We start from the raw sequence: 22,571 nt of genomic DNA, 5'->3' as shown, positions 1-22,571 counted from the left end.
CGGCCCCTGCAACCATTCGTCATTAAATTACTGTCTGCTCCTGCGTTCTCCAATCACCAAACCCCCTCAGGCTTAAAAAAGTGCCTTTTCCAAAAGGACAAATCACAAATAAGGTCATATTTCCTCATTGAGAGCCTCACATGTTCTGTTACTGATATTGATTTTGTGACGAAACCAAAGGTTATTCGTAAAATATGCAAATGCCCTCTTTCATGTAATCATTAACCTAATTTCTCACATTGCAAACCAGTATTTTTGTGTCTAAACATCCTTAACACAAAGTCAATTTGTATTTTCAGATAATATAACTTTGAATTAAGTTTGTTTTCTTAGTCCATTGGTAAATAGTTTTTTTTTTTTTTTTACCTTGTTAAATAATATACATTTTATAATATGTTTATATAATGTTTAATACAGAAATTATATTACATGTTGATTTAAGAAAAACTATTTGCCAATGGTATAAGAAAAACACATTATTTTTATGCATTTTCTAAAACCGTGTCCTAAAATATTATCAAATTTTTGCTTCTCAAGTAAATTATCTATCTATTTTAAAGATGTTCATATATTTTTATTGGGAAAAAAATATAATATTAAGAAAATGATTATAATACAGAGCAATATATATATACACACATATATATTTATATATATTTGTATATATATGTGTGTACATATATATATATATATATATATATATATATGTACTGTGTATATATGTGTGTGTGTGTGTGTGTGTGTGTGTGTGTGTGTGTGTGTGTGTGTGTGTGTGTGTGTGTGTGTGTGTGTGTGTGAGTTGGTAATCATCACGTTGTGGGGACAAAATGTCCCCACAAGGATGGCAATATCCGAAATCCTTGTTCGTGTGGGGACATTTTTTGGTCCCCATGAGGAAAACGGCTTGTAAATCAAAAAAGTGATGTTTTTTCGAAAATGTGAAATTGCAGAAAGTTTTCTGTGATGGGTAGGTTTAGGGGTAGGGTTAGTGTAAGGGAATAGAATATACAGTTTGTACAGTATAAAAATCATTATGTCTATGGAAAGTCCCCATAAAACATGAAAACACTACATGTGTGTGTGTGTGTGTGTGTGTATATATATATACAGTATATACTGTATATATATATATATATATATATATATTATATATATATATATATATTTTATATATATACATTTTTGTATTATTATTATTTTATTTATTTATTGTTTGGGTTTTTTTTTTTTTTTTTTGTGCAAGGCAAATATGAATATGCAAAACATTAACCTAAATTTCCAGGAGGGGGTCTCAAAAACTGCTTCTACAGATTTTGCTATGCATAGGAAGCAGATTTCATTCATTTATTTACCAAACCCATGCTCAGTCTGTCCCACCAGCTCTGACTGAAGAGCACCAAGCGGCCATGAACAGCAATCATCTACATCTATTAAACAGCTCCTCTTTTCATCATTCCTGAGAGAGACAAAATCGGAATATTCCCCTCAGCAAAGCAGTGCACGGCTCTGGACTGGCTTGTAGAAGTGTCATTAGCAAGCTGTGGGGGTCACGTTCCCAGCCCTCTAATCGTTTTTCAGCGGACCGCTCTCCTACCCACTACAGCAGCATGAAAAGGTGTCCGTTCATATGATGCCATGCATCACTCTGATAGCCAGACCCCATGGGCTCTTCAGTAGGCCTTCCTTTTCGGACAGATTGTTGTCTGAGGGCTTGGGTTTGAATATGCAATGTGCCTTCTGCACAGATCACGAGCTGATTGGGTGACGTGAATGGAAGTGTGGGATCCTTTGCATTGCCAAAAATAACAAGAATTGTGGGCGTTTAATATGTTGCTTAGAAAAAGTGTGGAAACGTGTTTGATATGTATCTTTGTACCACATATAGAAAACCAAAATGAGAACATTTTTTACTTTAAAAAAAAAAAGCAAGAAAGGATAGATAGATAGATAGATAGATAGATAGATAGATAGATAGATAGATAGATAGATAGATAGATAGATAGATAGATAGTATTATAAATATTTATAACAGAACATTTGTGAATAGCTGCTGTAATTCTACTTAATTCACCTTTATGTCAGTGTTTTCCAATCCATTGTTAGGTGTAATATTGGCCTAAAACACTGCTAAGTTGATCACTATTTACAATGAGTTTGGAGAAGCAGTGAATGGGGTCAACAGGAGGGAGGAGGGAGAATGGAAACAATGAAAGGGAGGAGATGAATGGAAAACTGAACTAGCTGCATGCTGTAATCCGACTAAGCAGGCGTTTCTAATGGCCCTCTCAGTGTAAGACATTTACCGCCTCAAAATCCCCCTCACAATATATCATTCTAAATAAATCCCTCTGCACCACTCCCCAACACACACACACAGTGCTGTGCCAGTGCTTGATAAATGGCGGTGTGTAAACTGAGGTGATGTTAATTGAATCCACAAGAGTTATTCATGCTGAGAGAAGCATTTTCAGCGGTTTGACTGGAATTTTCACGGTCAAATACATTTCTGTACAATTAAGTCAGTTCATTAGTATTAACAGCACAGCCATCTGCTTCTCCCAACAGAGGAAACTCCTCTATATGAATTAGCTATAAGGGGAAAATATGTCATGATAATGAGATCTAAATATAGGTTCAGTCTAATTAGATACAAGTGATAATTTCTTGCACATTATTGGCCTTTTGGACAATGCAACTTGCTAATATTTTAATATAAAATTTGAAATTATTTAATTTAAACCTCACTTATTGCTTTAGGACTAATTTTGGTCAGCCACAGACATGTGTTGTTTTCCCTCTTTACCTTTCCACAGGTCCCACACCAGGCCAAAGAGGCACAGAAAAGTCAAATGTGAAGTGGTTCTCTGGTTTTGCTTCAGGAACCAGATTTTACATTGGACAATAACTGGTGATCCAGCACAGTACCAAAATTGTTAATGGTACAAAATTATAATTTGTAATTGTTATTATTATTATTATTATTTCATTATTATTATTATTTATATATATATATATATATATATGTATATATGTGTGTGTGTGTGTGTATATATATGTGTATATGTGTGTGTGTGTGTGTGTGTGTGTGTGTGTGTGTGTGTGTGTGTGTGTGTGTGTGTGTGTGTGTGTGTGTATGTGTGTGTGTGTGTGTCAAGCAATATTATGCCAAAATACTGTTTGAAGATGCTTTTGATAACAATAACAAACATAGGATGCTTTTTATCATTCATTTTAAAAGTTAATAAGCTTTTTTATTAACTCTGCATGACTATAATTGCACTTTCTTTTTTGTGTGTTTTTGTGCTGTTTGCGGATCGATTTTTGGATTGAAAACCATTTTGTGTGACGAATGGGGCGGAAAGAAATCCGCTCAATACAACACCAGATATCTTCTGCTTTGGGTGTGTACCTTTAAAACATACTATAAAGAAGTCTGGTGGTCTTCACTATTTAAGATTACTTTCAATAAGACATCAAATCTACACACAATTACAGAGAGAGTTTTAGAAAGACTTATGCTGTGTATTCAGCTGAAAGAAAGAGGGAAATAACAGGTGAGATGTGTCTTGATGGAAGATGCTGTCAAAGCTGACCATCTAATCTCCTTTCCTTATACCGACCGACCACACCCAACTCTACAGGGAAGAAAACAATGAACAAAAGCATGGGATGGTCTTCAAAAAATCAAACAAAGATTTTTATCTTTATTCAAATTTTTTCATCTGGTCCATATTAAGATAATTGTGATGTGTCAAAGAGATCTCTCTCTCTCTCTCGGCCTGGTCCAGAAGATGTCCCTCCCCCATCCCATGACTGATGTCTTCGCCACCTTTCATGACCCGAGTAATGGATGGGGTGATTACAAAAGCATGTACCCTGCCCCCCAAAAGAAAAGCGATGAGAAATATCCTGCTTTCCTCTAGAGTCGCTCAGTGTACGCACATCATGAGTTGTTGGCCTGCATTGGTGCAACTGTAAAATATGAGTTTAATAAAATAGACATTGGAGCACTGGGGCTCCGTTCTGTCACACATCATATCTTGATTCATTGATAAGTCAGTGATGGGAAATTGTGGGAGCCAGTTGCTCATCCCGCAGGGGCAACCTTGCGTTTCGTGTAGTGTTGATAGAGAATGCCACAAAATATCATTTTAGAGCAAAATTGTGCTTGCTTTTAAACTTGTTTGTAGCTCGTTTCCTGGTTTCCATTGAATTATGAAAACATTATTTCGGAACTTTCAAATGTTTTCAAAATTTCTGAAACGCTGAAAAGAGTGAATAACATAATGAGTATGTATAAAAACACATACACTTCCGTTCTAAGAATGTTCAAATATCCAAAGGGGAAAAAAAACATTCGGTTTCAATTTATTTTGATCTTTAACACATTCTGTTGACTATAAGTAATGTTGCACCTACATGTTGCATAGTTACTCATAGTCAGGAGAATGTCTTGTGGAGGACCATCACAATAAAGAATTAGCAGATATTAAGCAGATATTAAGCAGACAGCGAGTGTACTAATACTCTAATGAGAGTTAGTTGACATGTAGTTGCAAAGTTACTTATAGTCAACAGATAGCTCAAAAGGGACCATCAAAATAAAGTGTTACCAAACATACATAAAACGTAAAAAAAATAGATGTTTAGAATGTTCATAGACGTTTCATGCTTTTGTGCCTGATGAAGACCTGAGGGTCGAAACATTGCTTGAATAAATTCTTTTGGAGCAGTAATTTTCAGTGTGCGGACTTCACACTTCTTTATAGACGTTTCATTCACATAATGGAAATGGAAAACGTACTTAGAACAAAATACTGTTGTTGTTGTTTTGTTTGATTTACCATAATGCAGCAAGAGATGTATGCAGGCTAGGCTTGCTGCTCGATAATTCAACTCATTCAGAAATAACTAATTTGGTTCAGAAGCTCACGGCTTTGAGGAAAGCTCATAAATTAACAAAAAATGTGTTCCGTATGATTCATAGATGAAAGTATACAGAAGCCACAACTTGAAAATGATTTCATAATCAAGAAGCACTAGTCATTACACCCCATGTAAACACACACTTTGGCAGGTCAACATGTCTCAGAGAGATTGTAATTGCCTTGGTTAAGAACAAAATGCATCAAATCACATTGTGAAATGAAACACACTTGATTATAAATTCAAGTCCATGAACCTCCTTCATAAATGTAGCTCTGGATGTCGTGTAGTGACCATCAATCTCCTACTCTGCTGCTGAAGGTCATGAAATTTTAAACACCAAAAGTTGGTGATGTCCATCTGGATATGAGCAATAAAGCAGCCGCGCGGTGCCAAAGCCACTGTACCAGGAGCCCAGTGACGGATGAAGGCAAGAACGCTTTCAGTGGCGTCAAAATGAGAAAGCATTCATCCGTTTCATGACTAATGCCTGTGAATTTTCCCGCAGATCTTTCAGACACATGTATAACATCTTCTTTGGGGTACAATTTGGTTTGGGTTAAAGGATGAATGGTGGGGTTTGCCTGTAGTGATGGTTTTCAGTAATGACTTTTGAAAAAGAGCTACCAGTTGGATCCATTATAAAGTATCTATATAATATCAAGCTAAGAGTCAGCATACCCTGTGCATCATTACAGTTGGTGCTTTTATAAGCCTATGCATAATTATGTACGCTAATATCATAGTCATGGACAGAAATATCTTCTCAGGCTCTATCTATTCTGTTCTCTACCTTTCTCTATCTCCCTCCCACGCACACGCACACACACACACACAAACAAAAAAAACATAAGCCTGCACATTTTCATTCTCTTTCTCAGTCTGTGCCGTAACCACACACACTCAAACAAATGGGACAGCTTGAGTTATGGCCTCTATGTATCTTGAAATGGCCATTCAGTTCTGGACAAACACCTGATGGCAGCTTTAGATGGGTCTATTTATTTTCCTATTACAGGAAAGCCAGACAATATGCCTTTTGTACTAGGGATTTTTATATCCCCTACATGTACTTGCATGAGAACCTTACTGACTGTCTGGGTGTGTGTCTCATGACAGCTTGTTAACTTTGTCCTGTTAAATCAGGTTTTTGTTTGTTTTGTGTCGCTGTGTTAGAGATGTCTTTAAAGAGTATAATGAGAAAACTCACGCTCTCTGTTAAGTCTATAAATTGAAACATCTGTAGTAAGTGAATACTGCATTCTGCAACTGCTTTCCTGGATTTACAATTCATAGTCTAAATATAAAAAAGCGAGGAGTCTAGAGAAGCTCCAAAAACGAATAGGATAATAGCACCACCTAGTGGTTAAATCAGCTTTAATGCTATTGGCAATCATTAAAATTGAATACCAGTTTACTATTAATACTCTAAAAGAAAAAAAGCTATAAAAGAAAAGCGGTCACCCTTTTCAAACGTTTCTACATTTAGCAGTGTACAATTTAAATAATATTTAATACACTTTAGTACATTTAAGGTACCAATATGCACCCTTTAGGGGCAAATAAGGTAGGGGGAGACCGGGGACAGTTGCAACACTTTTTGCATTTCTCTCAATTACTCAGAGACTATTTGGACTAGACCAACCAAATTTGTATATATTAAACTTGCATCTGTCTGCTAATTACCCATACCATTTAAAGATGATTATATATGACATATCGTTCACAGTATTTATTTGAATGGAAGAAGTCAGATGTTGCAACTGACCCCGACCGAGGGGACGGTTGCAACACAACCCAGGGACGGTTGCAACATGTTAAAAATACCTTAAATTTCATTAATTAACTTAAGCTTTTTGTCTCAATGAGCAAAGAATTCTGAAAATATTAACTGTTTTAGGCCTACTATAATATTATAGTATTATTTATTTCAATAATATTATTGTAGCCTATTATTTATTTATTTAGTCTTATTTATCAAATAACAGTTATTGAGTTTTGTTTGTTCATGTGTAGAACATAGGCCTACATATATTCAGTGTGCAGGTGTTACATATGCTATTCAATCTCTACATATTTCAGTGTCAGACAGGAAGAATTGAACAATTTGCAATGCAACAAACTTTTATTAAACATGCAATTTATAACATGTTGCAACCGTCCCCGACCCTATCAGCCATGACAGAACATCATACGCCTGCTAGACACACTGACTTTGACACATGCTAACCATGTCACTTAGAAGTCAACAAAACAATAATTCAAACAAAGTAAGTTTTGATTAATTCATACAAAATTTCAGGACAGTATGACAAAAATATATCTCATGAAAAAATTTACTTTCATACCTCCAAAACAAGTTTTGTTCAATAAATGCAGCAGCAGATGTTGAATATGTCTACTGTCTTCTTGGTGGGGGGAGGGTCTAACTGTGCATGTGCAGTATGAGTGTCATCACTCTAGCTTATTTCTGATTGGAGAAAAATGACATGTTGCAACCATCCCCTGTTGCAACTGTCCCCGGTCTCCCCTACATAGGTGTACCTTTTGAAGGTACCCCCCCAGTAACAGCTTTTCTTACCTTTTTTTCTGAGAGTGCACACTTAAAAAAAATAAAAACAGTAGACATTATTCCATTAAAAACATTTCAAACAGTTGTATGCTACACGTGACCTCATCACATTGTATGCGAATCGCATCCATTTATCATTTTGAAAATCAAACTGAACTTTTCAGGACTGTAAAATAAAGTGCTGTTTTTCTTGTAGTGTAGTCTTTTGTGCTTTTTGGCTAACATAGGTCTTTATTCCATGCATTGAAGAACACTGCATATTCCAGAAATAACTTAGGATTCGTGGGCTTAAATGCTTGTGCTTTATCACCCTGTAGCCCAAGACTGGTTGCCCACTGAAGCTAAGCAGGGTTGAGCCTGCAGTACCTGGATGGGAGACTGCTGGGAAAACTAGGTTGCTGCTGGGAGAAGTGTTAGTGAGGCCAGCAGGGGGCGCTCACCCTGTGTTCTGTGTGGAACGCCCCAGTATAGGCACACTATACTGTCAATGAGCACCGTCTTTCGGATGAGACGTTAAACCGAGGTCATGACTCTCTGTGGTCATAAAAAATCCCATAAATTTGCCTATTGGCCTCTGTCCATCATTATGGCCTCCTAATCATCCCCTTTCACAGTATACTGACTGGCTTCATCACTCCGTCTCCTCTATATGATCCTCGAACATGTTGAATGTGAGTAGTTGTGAAAATCCAGGCTCTCTGCATTTTTCACAGCTGTGAGATATGACTTTCACTTGTCCTTTGTGTGCTTTACATAACCGATAGACAGAAGCTGCACAAATCACAATGAATGTCCCCTGCTGCATGAATCAGGTATTCAGACAATATTACAAAATACTTTGTTTTATCAGGTCAGAATAAACTAATGGACGAGGAAGGAATGGAATGTTACAATTCATTCTTTCTTGAAATGCTGGATTCATTGATAAAATGTTGCTTTAAAATGCTTTCAGTATATCGAGAGAAGTCAGTAAGGAACAGATGACTTTTTAGTAATTAGCAAGCAGCCAATTTTGTGTAATTATAGAAATGTATTCTTTAAATAGAATATGTTATTACACACAACTATCGCAGAGGATCTTGATTAAGGCCTTTGGCACTGGGGTGTGTGGCCCAGTAACCTCTAATTCACAAGGAAGGTTTAGTCTGCTTTGACTATGAATTACCCTGCCATTGCTCTATAGTGCCACCCCTCCCTCCCACACACACACACACACACACACACAGTAACTGAGTCAACACTTAGTCTGGCTGTATATTTATATATGTCTGTGGGATGTTCGCAACCCCACCCTGCATTTGAGAAATTCCACCACTTCCAAGATCAGTCCTAAGTGCACAGAGCCTAATGCCAAGCGCCCTGCTTCTCTCAGCAGGAACTAAACAGTGCAGGAGTTTTCAAGCCCCAAATATGATCATCCTTGTATGAAAGACCCCCAAGCTTAAAGGACATTTATAATATATATATATATATATATATATATATATATATATAAACACACGTGGAAAAGGTAATAGCAATATGTCTTCCATATTATTTGGAAAATATTTAGTTTCTATTAAGCTTATCTTTATTACTACTTTGTTTTTCTACTCAGTAATATAGCCTATTGTTAGATTTATTATTTAATTACTTATTTTTATTTATTTATTATTATTATTGGCCAATTTCTTTATTTTTAGACTGTTTACTGTTTTTCTTTCAGATTTTCCACGGACCCCCTTGCACCTCCTCAGGGTCCCCAGACCCCAGTTTGAAAAATACTGACAGTGCATACTACATTTGATGTTATGATTCAATTCGATCAATGTTAATTTCAGTAGGCTATTTGATAATAATGTAACCATTATATAACATAAAAATTAAGGAAATAAAATCTTGGCTAACTTTCCTTTTCTAGTTATAATTACCACCAATCCAAAAAAGACCAATGGCACTTTTAGAAATAAAGAAACTATTTTATTATTTCATTAGTCTCATTTATTTATTTATTTAGGGCAACTTTAGGACGTTGCTTTTTAAGGCAACTTCTGTTTAAATTTTTATATTTATATATATTTATAAAAATTATATTTATAGAGTTTGTTCCTGAAAAAAAAAAAAAAAAGCAAAAGCACACGCACGCCGCAGTGGGCGGGGTCACGTAATGACATCACATGACAGGCTTATCGAATTACTGTAGTTCATTCTCCTACTTCCGTGTTCTTTCACTACTACCTTCAACCAACCGGCCGACGCAAGAGAACGAGAATGTCTCATCAAACCGGCATCCAAGGTAAAATCCTTTACGATCTTTTAACGTCGATTCAAATAAGTCGGACGGAGTTTATTACATCGCTGTAATGCACGTTTCTTTATTTGGCGATTGTCTGTAAACAGAATAACCTGTTGTGGACGTTGCTGAGACTGATTTGCCTTATATAGTTTTATTGGGAGCCAGCAGTAAACAAACCAGAGACAGACAGTGAATCTGTGTCAAGTGTACTCTGCCTTTTGCTGTTCTAATATGGGCATGCAAATAAACTCCGATTGGTCTTTCACTATCAGTGTGTGTGTGTGTGTGTGTGTGTGTGTGTGTGTGTGTGTGTGTGTGTGTGTGTGTGTGTGTGTGTGTGTGTGTGTGTGTGTGTGTGTAGTCGGACTGGAGTTGAGGATTGTGCACTCATAAGGAAGACAGCAGGTTTCAAAGGTCCAGCTGTAATAACCGTGTCACCTTTATCCAAAGCTGTTGCCAGGCATTATGCAATGGACATCTGTTTAAGTTATATTGATTGAGCTTTTACTGCAGTGGCGTTGTGTTACCATGACAACACATTACTATGAATCAATGCAGTTATGCTAATGGTTTAATTAAAGATAACTTTGCATGATAATATTGTGATTTCTGCAAAGAATTTCAAAGAACGTACTCCAGGAATGGACAACAGTCTCCTAAAACTTCCCCTAACAATGCCTCTTTAGATTTCTCGCTTTAGTTCATCAGCCAAATTTCAATTCCGTTATCCAGAGATGGTCAGCTTTGTTTCGGATCAGAATAAATGGATTCATTGTGCCCTGTTCTTTCTCGCCCTGTGCTTTCTCTTCTCAGCTACCGGGGAAGTGAAAGAAATCTTTGCAAAGGCTCGGAATGGAGAATATCGGCTCATCAAAGTAGTGATTGAAAATGGTGAGATAACAGTTTTACTTAATTTGACACATCAGATCAGATGTGCAAACATTTATTGAAACCTTTATTTATTTTTTAAACACTTTTCACTTGCATTTTCAATTGGACATGACAGAAACATTAAAAAAGCTTTAAATTTAGAACCTTATGATATATCATTTATTTACAAAGTTTTCTGAAAAATAAAATTACATCATTATTCTTTTATTATCAGCAAACATTCTTTTACATTCACAAATCAAGACTAAAGGCCCATTCACACCAAGAACAATCACTATAAAGATAACTAGATTAGCGTGCTGAAGTTTTGTCATCAAGCTCTTTAAAGTTGAGTGGATTCTGATTGGCTGTCAATGTTTGTATCATTCATCAACTGAAAAAAAATTTGTTGTGAAAATGATTTTTATCATTTTTTATGATGTTTATAACTACCGGTATATCTTCATTGTTGATTATCGGCCTTGGTGTGAACAGGCCTTTACTCAATAAAAACCATCATTTATTTATGAGAACACAAAACAAGAAACTTTGAAAAAGGTTTTCAAATTCCTTTATCTGCCCAAATCTTCTGTTTGCTTGTGCTTTATATGTTCACTTTGTTTTATTGTTGTTTTTTGTTCTTTACCTCACATTTTCTGAGCTGTTGAATAATGCTCTGTACTTTTTGTTTTGCATTTGACTGAACTAAATAGAAAAAAAGGATGTGTGTCCATGTATGACCAAAGAATCATATCACACTTTCCTTTCCTCCATTGTCTTCCTGTAGAGAAGTTAGTTCTTGGCGGAAGTAAACGGGCTGCCAAGAAATGGGACCAGGAATGGGACAGCTATGTTCTTCCACTCCTGGAGGACGACATGCCCTCGTACCTTCTCTACAGGTTGGATTCCACCAACAACCAGGGTTACGAGTGGATCTTTCTGGCCTGGTCTCCGGATCACTCTCCAGTGAGTTTGTTAGCATGATGTCGTCATCTTTCAGCTCATGAGGCCAAAGGAAATCATGAGATGTCATCACTCAGTGCTTTTTAATCCATCCACTCCATATATAGTATCTCTGGTTTAAAGCTCTTTAAAGAAATATCCCAGTTAAGCCTGTCCATATTAAAACAGCCTATTTTATAGTACTATGTGGATATGATCATCAAGGATATTGTACCATTGTTATAACAAAAGAGTATGTGTAAAGTGAATGTGGATATCTATGGATCAGTTATTCTCATATAGTGGAGTCTTTGCATTGAAGCAAAATATCTAGATGTCAATATATTGAGGGAAAAAATTAGAATGGCAAATTTGTAGCACTATATCAGGTCACCCCATGGCCCATGCTTTCCATAAAACCAAAATGTGTATATATATATATATACACATGAAGAAAATAAATAATATATATATATACACACACACACATATATACATTTTGGTTTTATGGAAAGCATGGGCCATGGGTTGACCTGATATAGTGCTACAAATTTGCCATTCTAATTTTTTCCCTCAATGTTAAACAGAGAGAGACTGAAATGGTCAGAGTCTCAATCGCACCCAAATAAGTCTTTCATGCTGATCGTGAGCAAGATAAAATTGCTCAAACTGCTCTTCTATTACAAAACAACTTTAAGGTTGACCTGGAAACAGAAATAATATTAATATTATTAATTTGTTATTATTATAATTGTATTGAGTATTCTTATTACATGTTGTCATTTATTATTATGATTTATTTCTTTATTTTCTTCATGTATTGCTTTTTTATATTGTTGTTATATATGTTTCCTTGGTTTTTGATCATCCCTGTTAAAAGTTATTGGTTACAGATGCATGTTGGCCTGTTAAAATAAATGGATCTGATCCTAAAAAAAATCCAAAAACCTATTTTTAAGACAAAAGTTTTCTTTCAGGTCCGACAAAAGATGTTGTATGCTGCTACGAGGGCCACGCTGAAAAAAGAGTTTGGTGGTGGCCACATTAAAGAGGAGATTTTTGGCACAGTGAAGGTATGACACATATCAGCTGCCGTTTTATTCAAATTCTCTCATGAACGAATCTCAGCCGTTGGTTTCCCCACTAACGCGTCTCTCTCTGGCCAGGATGATATCTCTCTAAACGGCTACAGGAAGTACCTCACCTCGCAGGCGGCGCCTTTGCCTCTGACTGCAGCAGAGGAGGAACTGAGGCAAATCAAACTCAATGAGGTAATGCTGACATCAGTGTAAACACAGCGTGGGTGTACACCTTAGTCAGGCCCTGCTGAGGTTTTATTAAAATAATGTGAAAACCACATCAGCCCAACCGTCCGCCTCAGGCCTTTTGTATCCAGTAACTTCATGACCTGAGGTAAAACACTGTTTCGTTACATTTTGCACAGAATCGTCTCTGTTAACTGAGGCTGCTCTTTTAGAAGCCATTAGGCCAGAATGGTTTTAGTGCACTACACTGCATTGTGAACTAAAGAGTTTTTTTTTTTAGATTGGTAGTTTGTTTGCTTAGCAATATGCATGTTGTAGATCTGATATATTTGTTTATATCTTGTAATGCAGTTTGTTGTTTTGATCTATTTACAACATCATGTCAAAGCCTAGTGTATTGACATGATTTGTGGAAAAGAGTCTGCTAAAAACATAAATGTAATATTTGACCTCAAACATACACAGACTAAAAATAGAGAAGCTCAGTCCCATGCACTCTCTCTCATTTAAACCAGCTTCTGGAACCAATTGGAAAGGATGCTGCTGGCAGCGCATACAAACTCCCATAAACCATAAAAGGATATGCTCTGACTCTTAAACGCCTCATTGGCTGTTGCAAAATGACAGGCAGATTAATGACCCAATCAAAAGGCTCCCTGAACTCCCTCTGAGCAGCAGCTGTGGGAGGAAGATAATACTACACTAATCTACATGTATAAGAGGAGAGGAAAGCAGCTTTGTGATGTTTTATTTTTATTAATTTGTTGAAAGAGAGATTTTATTGAGTAGATGGGTGGATGGATGAAATGCTGGTCCCAATCCTAGATGAAAGGAGGCAGAGAAGCAAAGCAGGAAGTTCATTCAGTGGGTGAAACGCAGAATGTGGCGTGCAGTGTTGACATGTCCATTTTTATTGGGTATATAATATAAATATATATATTATTATTTATTTTTTTGTAACATTCAAAAGTTTGTGATCAGGAAGTTTTTATTTGTACTGTTTTTGAAAGAATTATCTTATGCACTCCACAACCAAGGCTGCATTTATTTGATCAGAGAGTAAAAACAGCAATATTACCATTTAAAATAAATATATATTATTAATATATTTTCAAATGTTATTCTTATTCTTTTGATGGCAAAGCTGAATTTTAAGCAACCATTACTCCAGTCTTCAGTGTCACATGATCCTTCAGAAATCATTCTAATAGTTTCAAGTTTAATGTCAAAGACAATTTGTACATTGAAATGCATTTGGTTGAGGCTCAGGCATTCAACAGTAGTGCAATATATACCATTCAATACAATTTTGAGAAAGGAAAAAAAGCAAGTAGTTATTTACAGTAAAGTATATAAATATGCCAAACAAATATATGTTTGTATTTTTACTTTGTATATTAAATAATAAAGTGTGTAGTATGTGCAGTGTTTTAAAGTGCAAAAAGCTCTTTGTAAAAGAAAGGTTTGTGTGTAAAAGTATGCAGTGCAATAACCTGTAGTAGACAGTAGAAGAATAAACTACACCATGAATTGTAGAGCTGGTTCCTAACTAATAATTTAACAATCATTGTGACTGCTTTGGCTATTACAGGCCAGTGCATACACATTGTTAAGGCTATATGTGTGTTTTCAGTTGCAGACGGACGTCCATGTTGACACAAAGCAGCAGACTCTTCAGGGAGTGGCGTTCCCTATGCAGAGAGAAGCTATTCAGGCTCTGGAGCAGTTCAGGGAGAAAAGGATTAACTACGTTCAACTGGTACTTCAGGCCTTTTTTCCCTCCACCACTCCCAGCAGCTCTGTACAATAGCATCTTATCTGTCTTTTTAACCCTTTGTCTTTTTAATCACTTAAAGAAATAACACCTGTGCATAATGGCCTGAACTTGTTGACAGACTGGTTGGGCTGACTCTTAGCCACATTACCCCCAACATGTGACAGAATTGAAATACATGTTGTTGAGTAACTATTCAATGATATTTATTGATCATGTCCATCCCATTAACAGGAAATAGATTTCCCTAAAGAATCCATCAAGTTGTCCAGCACGGCTCCTACGGATCTGAAAGATCTGCCTAAGAGGATCCCAAATGATGCAGCTAGATATCATTTTTTCCTCTACAAACACTCTCATGAAGGAGACTACCTCGAATCCACAGGTAATCAATTGTTTATAGATGAACAAATTATGACTGTGCATATTTACATTTTTTTATGTATTTGAAAGATGTCTCTTATGCTCAGTGAGGCTTCATTTATTTGATCACAAATACAGTGAAAGCTGTTTTAGTATATTTTGAAATGTAATTTATTCCTGTGAAGGTAAAGATGAAATGTTTACACACACACACACACACACACACACACACACACACACACACACACTTAAGACTTTGATATTTTAATTTGTAATTTTGAATAATTCTGACCACTACTACTATTTAAATATTTCTGTTTTTCTTAAATGTACTTTATATCACAAATTAAGTCCGAGGAAAGTTTAGGGGTATTAAATGATTGATGGTGTATTATGTTATAAAAACATTGAGTGATCATTTGTTCAAATTTGAATGTTACTTTTAATGACAGGTAATATTGTTGGACTTTTTTTGTCCCATATGTCGGTAGATTTAACCGTGTTTATGAGAAACAAATATACATAATGCTTTTTCAATGCTTTTCTTGTGTTTGTGTTTCCAGTGTTCATTTACTCTATGCCTGGTTATAAATGCAGCATCAAAGAGAGAATGCTGTATTCAAGCTGCAAAAACCCTCTCATAGACACAGTGGAGAAAAACTTGGGCATTGAAATTGCAAAAAAGGTATTATATGCTCACCTAACCATTTTTACTGCAGTATTATAAGTACATTACAGCATAAATTCCTGGAAGCATGAATATGCTATCAGAAGCAGACTATTTACAATAATGGTAACGTTATAGTTTCTCATTTAATTCTTCATCCTTTCAGCTGGAAATTGAAAACGGTGATGAACTAACCAGTGATTTCCTGTACGAAGAGGTCCATCCCAAGCAGCATGCGCACAAGCAAGCTTTTGCCAAACCCAAGGGGCCAACCGGGAAGAGGGGGGTCCGTCGAATCACGCGGCCGCCGGGGGACGGTGGCGATGACGATTAAACCTCATCCTATTCCGAGATTGACAGTGGTACATTCCACTTAGTCTAATGAATCCCCGTCCTGAAACAAATTTCCATTTTCCATTGACTCATCTAGACCACAGCCCTATAGACTGATCTATGCACAAAGTAAAACACTAAGCCTGTGAAATTACATTTTGTAGCTTGCAAGATGATACGCTATGTCGAAGAACACAGATTGAGGTACACGAGAATGTATTTTACGAAGCTTCACTTGCATTCAAGGATGCCGTCTGTCCTGGGAATAGTTTTAACACTATTATGCTGTTTACTTGCATATTAGCCAAGATTATGATGTAGAGTGCAATACTGTTGAAATAGATACTCCATTTAGTGCTTGTTTTCCAAAAATAGATATTGATTTTTGAGGAAAACCCTTTTTGAAGAAAATTTTTAAGAAAAAAACGTTGAGATGGTTTCCCATAAACGGATAACTAATCTAGTCCAGGTATATATTGCACGCCAATGGTAGCTTTCCAGTAAAAATACAGTTTTAGCTGACGAGTAGCGTTAATATTTGTCCAGGAAATTGGCTTTGGAGATTAGGCAAGATTTATGTTTGGAAAACAAGCCCAGAAAATTAAACAGTCCACAGCCGTGAATCTTGCTCCAAGTGGTTGTCTGATCAGGAAGGTCAGAAGTTCAGATCTGTTGAATGAGGCCATAAGCATTATTTATTAACTTTCTGATTGATTAGGTTGAAAAACGTCTTAAAGAGCGACCAAATAAATCACTTGACAAGCTCATCAGTATTCTGACAGCCAATGAACCTTGTAGCGAGAAGGTAGGGATGATTTCAATGAAGGATTTGCCAAGAATAATGTGCTGAAAATGTTCCAATACCTTTTTAAATATGTATTAATTCTTAAAAATTGGTCTTGTGCTTTTTTTTGTTTTTTAACGTAGGATTGTTTAATTATAGAAAGATGATTATAGTAGAATCAGTCATAACACAAATCTGAAAAAGCTATTAGCTATTTTTCTTCTAGTGAAGACTAAACCTGCAGAGATACTATTTTTCTAAGCCTGTACAGCTGTTTGTCCAGATGGTGTCGTTGTCTAACATCTTGAACTGAGTGTCCATGGTTTCGGGTTTATGGCCATCCTGTCTGTCTGAACGAATGTTTACGTGTCAACTAATGGTCAACTTCCATTTCATGCCATTTGCAACCACACTAATGTATACAGTGCATGGAGTTCAGTTCGCTTGAGATGCTGTTGAAACCACTCATAAGGGAAGGGACTGTAAGTTCCATAACCTCTGGGACGATCCATCGGCTGATTAACAACAGGCAAACCACTATTAACATTTCTCCTGTGTAAGGGTATTATGAAGTCTGGAACCGAATCATTGTAGAGTCTTAAATGTCTTTTTCTATGCATTGTATAAGAAAGAAGAGAGAAAAATAAAAAAGATTTGAAGATATACATTTGGAGTCATCTATCTATCTATCTATCTATCAATCATGATATCGCATGAATAGTGCATGTTTATTTTGTTTCAATTTGATTTTAGTTTAATACATGCTATTTAATGTCTGGTTATTATTATGATTTAATGTGACAACATCCTTCACAAATTTTGTAATCAGTACATTAGATAGCAAAAGGATAGAAAGTGTTTAATAAATAAATAAATAAATAATATATATATATATATATATATATATATATATATATATTCGTCATTTAAAGGGATAGTTCACCCAGAAAATGACAACTCTGTCATCATTTACTCACTTTCCAAACCGGTATGAATTTATTTCTTCTGTTGAACACAAAAGAAGATAGTTTTAATTATATGGGTACCAAATAGTTGATGGGCCCTAGAATTCTTTAGAATGTCTTAAATGTGTTTTTCTATGCATTGTATAAGAAAGAAGAGAGAGAGAAATAAAAAAGATTTGAAGATATACATTTGGAGTTATCTATCTATCTATCTTTCATGATATCGTATGAATAGTGCATGTTTATTTTGTTTCAATTTAATTTTAGTTTAATACATGCAATGGAAGACAATTGGGGCCAGAAACTGTTAGGTTACTGACATTCTTCAAATATCTTCTTTTGTGTTCCGCAGAAGAAAGAAATTCACACAGGTTTGGAAGGTGAGTGATCTATCCCTTTAAGATGCTTGCGATTTTGCGTCTGTGCCTTTAAGAGCGGTACCACGTGCTGCGGAAGTAATCAACTGTGACAACAATAGCACGCGGGTGAGTGAACGCACTATTTTCGCATGTATTTTTTATTCTTTTATGACGTAACAGTTTTTAACGCACGAGCCTTTGTAACAGTGATACGACCTTTTCTTATGTAATAATTGTAATGTTAACACGATTAAATCCCCTTTGCATTTCATTATATCTTTACATCAAATGTTTATACAAGTTAATACATCTCTAACATGATAATAAAATGATTTGGTGAATTAATCGCTAAGTGTGCTTTTGTTTAGAACTCAAGAATGGAGAGGGACACTCTCTCCTGTTTTATATCAGACCATGAAGGTTTCTATGGGACTATAAAAAACTCACCCCAAGACTTTGTGGTTATTGAGATGAACACTCTTGGACAACTTGTTAACAGTCCTAATGTTCAGGAAGAACACACAAAACAACCTCAACAAAGTCAAGCTAATAAAAGGGGTGATACATTAAAACCATCTAAACCAGATGACACTGACATTTTAAATCAGGATTGCTTTGATCTGAATCTAATCCTGGGTCCAGCTATGAACGAAGAATTGGAACATTTCACTAACAAAATGAGAGCAAATCCAAATGAAATTTGTGACCAAGAAAAGGTGGAGCTGTCTTTGGGTACTTATCCTGATAAGCACCTGAGAGCTGTTGTTCACAGAGCAGTACGATACAACTTCCCCTTCCTTCAGACTTTAACCAACCAATCAGAGATTCGGGTCAGAGAGGACCCAGACTTCAAGGAGCTCGCCAGTTTAGCCTCTGAAGGAGAAGCTGAGGAGTTCTTCAGGTTCATCGATGCCAAAGTACCCTGCTCTGTGTTCACGTTCCTGCCCGACGATAGCAAGGAGCACCGAACTTCAGTTCATCATTTTGTTAGCAGACGGTTTGGAAAGCTTGTGGAAACCAAGAGCTTCACAGACCAGCAGAAGACTTCCATTACAGTGAGACTAAGGGAGAGAAGTAAACAACCCAAGAAGAGAACAATAGCAGACTGTCAAGAGGAGGAGGTGACATTATACACAGGTGAGTGGAGAAGACACATTACTTGTCATCATTTATAACTGATCCTCTGTGGAAATCAGCCTTAAATGCAAGTCTTCATTTCCCCTCAGCTTTCACGCTGCGGAAGGAGAACTTGGAGACTTTGGAGGCCATCAGTTACATGGCTGCAGTACTTGGAGTGCTTCCGTCCGATTTTACCTACGCAGGAATCAAAGACAAGCGAGCCATCACCTACCAGACCATGGTGGTGAAAAAGATCTCTCCAGAGCGGTAAACAGCCCATTAGTCAATTAGCCCAGTCTTTTCCCATTGGTTTTTCAATTTTCTTGAACATAATTAAAAATGTAGTTAGTGGAAATGTCTTGACCATGTTCTGAACCCCAGATGTTTTCAAACTGAGGTCTGGGGATACCCAGGCTAGGGTATCTGCAGAAAATTTGAAAGAATACAACATTTTTGGGCTAATATTAACTTTAGATATTAATGAAACATGTAACAGTGATTTTAATATTCACATGTAACAGTGATTTTTAATTTGTTACCATTACACTGTTTTGCTTTCTAAAACAAATTAATGCAAATTAATTTTCTGAAATAAATGCAAAGTTTTATTCTCTCTTATTCAACAACAAGAAAAAAATCTTAATAAAATTAAATATTGTAAAATAAACTGCATTTTATAAGAAAAAGGTCAGAGAAAAATTAAAAGATTTGAAGATACCTTTAACTTCGTTCATTTATTTGGGTTCTGTAATTATCACAATGACCTTGCTTTTAATTGGAAATATGTTGTTTATATATATGTATGTATGTATGTATGTATATATATATATATATATATATATATATATATATATATCCCTCAGATATATTTTATATTTTGTTTTACTTCACTAACAGTATAAAAACCATTTACGTTTAAATGAATAAAACTGAAATAATTGTTAACATTTTTATAATTTCAAACAATTTTTCTCACATAGTTGAATGTGAGAAAAACTAAAAATGTTGATATAAAAATAGACATTTCCTTGTCATCAAAAAGTTTGAAAAGCCCTGTTTTACTTCACTCCATTTGTAGATAAATAAATAAAAAATCTATTGGCAGGTTGCTGGACAAAGTCTCAGAGTTTGAGCGGAGAGGAATGCAGATCTCTCATGTCCGTCCTGTGTCTGAACCCCTTAAGCTTGGCAGACTCCAGGGAAATCACTTTGATCTTGTCATAAGAGACCTGAAGCCTCATGGGAAACATGGACTTGCAGAGCTGCATCAGCTTGTGAAAGAGGCTGTGGAAAATGTGAAGGTAATTATGTGCATGTTCACCAGCATTTAATGAATCATTGAAATGGACAAACACAACAATTAAAAAATGATTTTGTTTTTTTACAGAACAGAGGCTTTGTGAATAATTACGGTCCCCAGAGGTTTGGAAGTGGATCGTGTGTCCAAGCAGACCAAATAGGACTTGCGCTCTTGAAGGAGAAAATAGTACCACTTCATGCCATTTATTTCCATTTAATGTCTATATTTGGTGCACCGTCTTTTGTTTGAAAGCACTAAAACAGTTTGTGTTTTGAGCAGGAGGCTTCTGTTAAGCTGTTCTTCACCCCAGAGGATGGTGATGACCTCCAGAACAAGGCGAAACGTCATTTTCTTCTCACAGGTCTGTGCTGGGATTTCTCTGACAGCTGAAGTTTGTGATAGTTCACCCAAACATTGAAATTCGGTCATTATTTGCTGATACATCGTTTCATTCCAAACCCGTTTGACGTACTAGTCTTTCTATAGATAAATAGTAAACATTGTTGCTTTATAGATTTCGGTTCCTGTGCATCCAAGAACAACTAACCGTTTCCTTACGTCTCTTTCTTCAGGGAATGCCAAGGAGAGCTTGGCACTCATGCCAGCTTACAAAGCAAGAGAGCGGCTTATGCTCCGTGCACTCCACCGGTACGGCAGCGGGCAGGAGGGTTGCATACGCGGCTGGCTCAGTTTACCCCACAGCATGAGGGTCTTCTACCTCCACTCTTACTGTAGCAGAGTGTGGAACGAAGCAGCCAAATACCGGCTCCAAAAACTGGGCGTAAAGACTGTCCAAGGAGATCTGGTTTGGGCTAGATGTGAAACGGGACTCAAAAGCACCACAAAGGAACTGAACACTCCACAGGTTAGGAAATATTATACTAGGTCTTTAATCATAAATGTAATTATTTTTTATTTTTTTACATCATTTCTCTCTCTCTCTCATATAATAATTATATATATATATATATATATATAATTATTTTATTTGTGGTCATATCAACAACATAGGTCCATGTTGTGACCTCCGAGGAGGAGAAGGATGACGTTTTCTCATTAGACCAGGTACTATGTTCAAATGTCTCTTTTTCTCTTGCTGTCTTCTAACCCTTACCCGTCAGTTTCTTATGTTTCTGCTGGTTTTCTTCAAGGTGATTCTTCCGATGCCAGGAAATAGTGTCAAGTACCCAGAAAACCTGCTGGGCCAATGGTATCAGGACAGATTGGCTCAGGATGGCTTGGGGTCATGCCGTTTTAGAGTGACTCCTCTTAAACTCAACGTCCCGGGGTGTTATCGCCCCCTGCTCGCAAAGCCCCAGAACATCACATACAGCTTGCGGACTGCGGAGGAGCCAAGTCTGTCACTAACCTTTGACCTGGATGCGTCCTGCTACGCTACTGTGTGTCTCGGAGAGATTATGAAGCGTGATCTTTCATAGTTCGTTCAATAACGGTTATTAAAAGATGTTAACAGTCTAAATAATGTGGATCTTTGGTAACGTCAAATATGAGGGGCTGTTGAGAAAGCATTTGTGCTCTCAGAGGGATTAACCACTCACAAGAAAAGAAGAGGAACATCTGGATAACAAACCATTCCATAACTATGGTGTCTGGAAGTCCAGGAATTAACAGAAAACATTTGCCTTTCATTAAAACCAACAGATAAACATCGATTCAAAGTATTCCTGTGGTCTGTATCATGTGCCTTAGGGATTTTAAAGTATGTACTGCGCCAATGCCATCGATGAGGAGGCTCCGAGTCATCTATCTGGAACTCTGGATGGATCTTGAAGTTTACATGCAAAGATTTAATAAAAATCTTATTGACAGTTCTCATTATTTTTTGGTCATGCTTTCAGTACTTGAATATTTCGGCATTTAAACAAATGAGTGACATCTGACATACTTATGTTGACATACTTGTTGATAAACGAATCAGAATATTTTCTCGCATCAAAAACGACACACATACTTTAACATTTTCATACTAGCAAAAGTCTCTCACATTGACAAACAACTGATCATCAGCTCCCTCTTGTGGTCAATAAGTTGTATAA

The 22,571-nt window shown here is 36.4% G+C and overlaps 2 protein-coding genes across 2 annotated transcripts; both read left to right on the top strand.

Annotated features, from left to right (window-relative positions):
- The first annotated feature begins 9,670 nt into the window (after positions 1-9,670).
- On the top strand, positions 9,671-17,436 carry twf1b (twinfilin actin-binding protein 1b). Its single transcript, XM_082166188.1, has 9 exons — positions 9,671-9,773; positions 10,587-10,664; positions 11,431-11,609; positions 12,563-12,658; positions 12,752-12,856; positions 14,484-14,609; positions 14,859-15,009; positions 15,551-15,672; positions 15,821-17,436. The coding sequence occupies exons 1-9, from the start codon at positions 9,749-9,751 to the stop codon at positions 15,986-15,988; spliced, it is 1,050 nt and encodes a 349-aa protein (XP_082022314.1). The 5' UTR covers positions 9,671-9,748; the 3' UTR covers positions 15,989-17,436.
- A 679-nt stretch (positions 17,437-18,115) lies between these two features.
- pus7l (pseudouridine synthase 7 like) lies at positions 18,116-22,346 on the top strand. The gene is made up of 9 exons (XM_082166686.1): positions 18,116-18,221; positions 18,464-19,232; positions 19,322-19,481; positions 20,320-20,515; positions 20,602-20,700; positions 20,794-20,875; positions 21,087-21,379; positions 21,526-21,579; positions 21,666-22,346. Exons 2-9 carry the CDS (start codon positions 18,473-18,475, stop codon positions 21,951-21,953), a joined length of 1,932 nt encoding a protein of 643 aa, XP_082022812.1. The 5' UTR covers positions 18,116-18,221; positions 18,464-18,472; the 3' UTR covers positions 21,954-22,346.
- Positions 22,347-22,571: the final 225 nt, after the last annotated feature.

This window comes from Leuciscus leuciscus (genome assembly GCF_965113295.1).
Source record: "Leuciscus leuciscus genome assembly, chromosome: 4".
Taxonomy (NCBI): domain Eukaryota; kingdom Metazoa; phylum Chordata; class Actinopteri; order Cypriniformes; family Leuciscidae; genus Leuciscus; species Leuciscus leuciscus.
The sequence above is the reverse complement of the archived record's forward strand: the minus strand, read 5'-3'. Positions and strand labels throughout refer to the sequence as shown.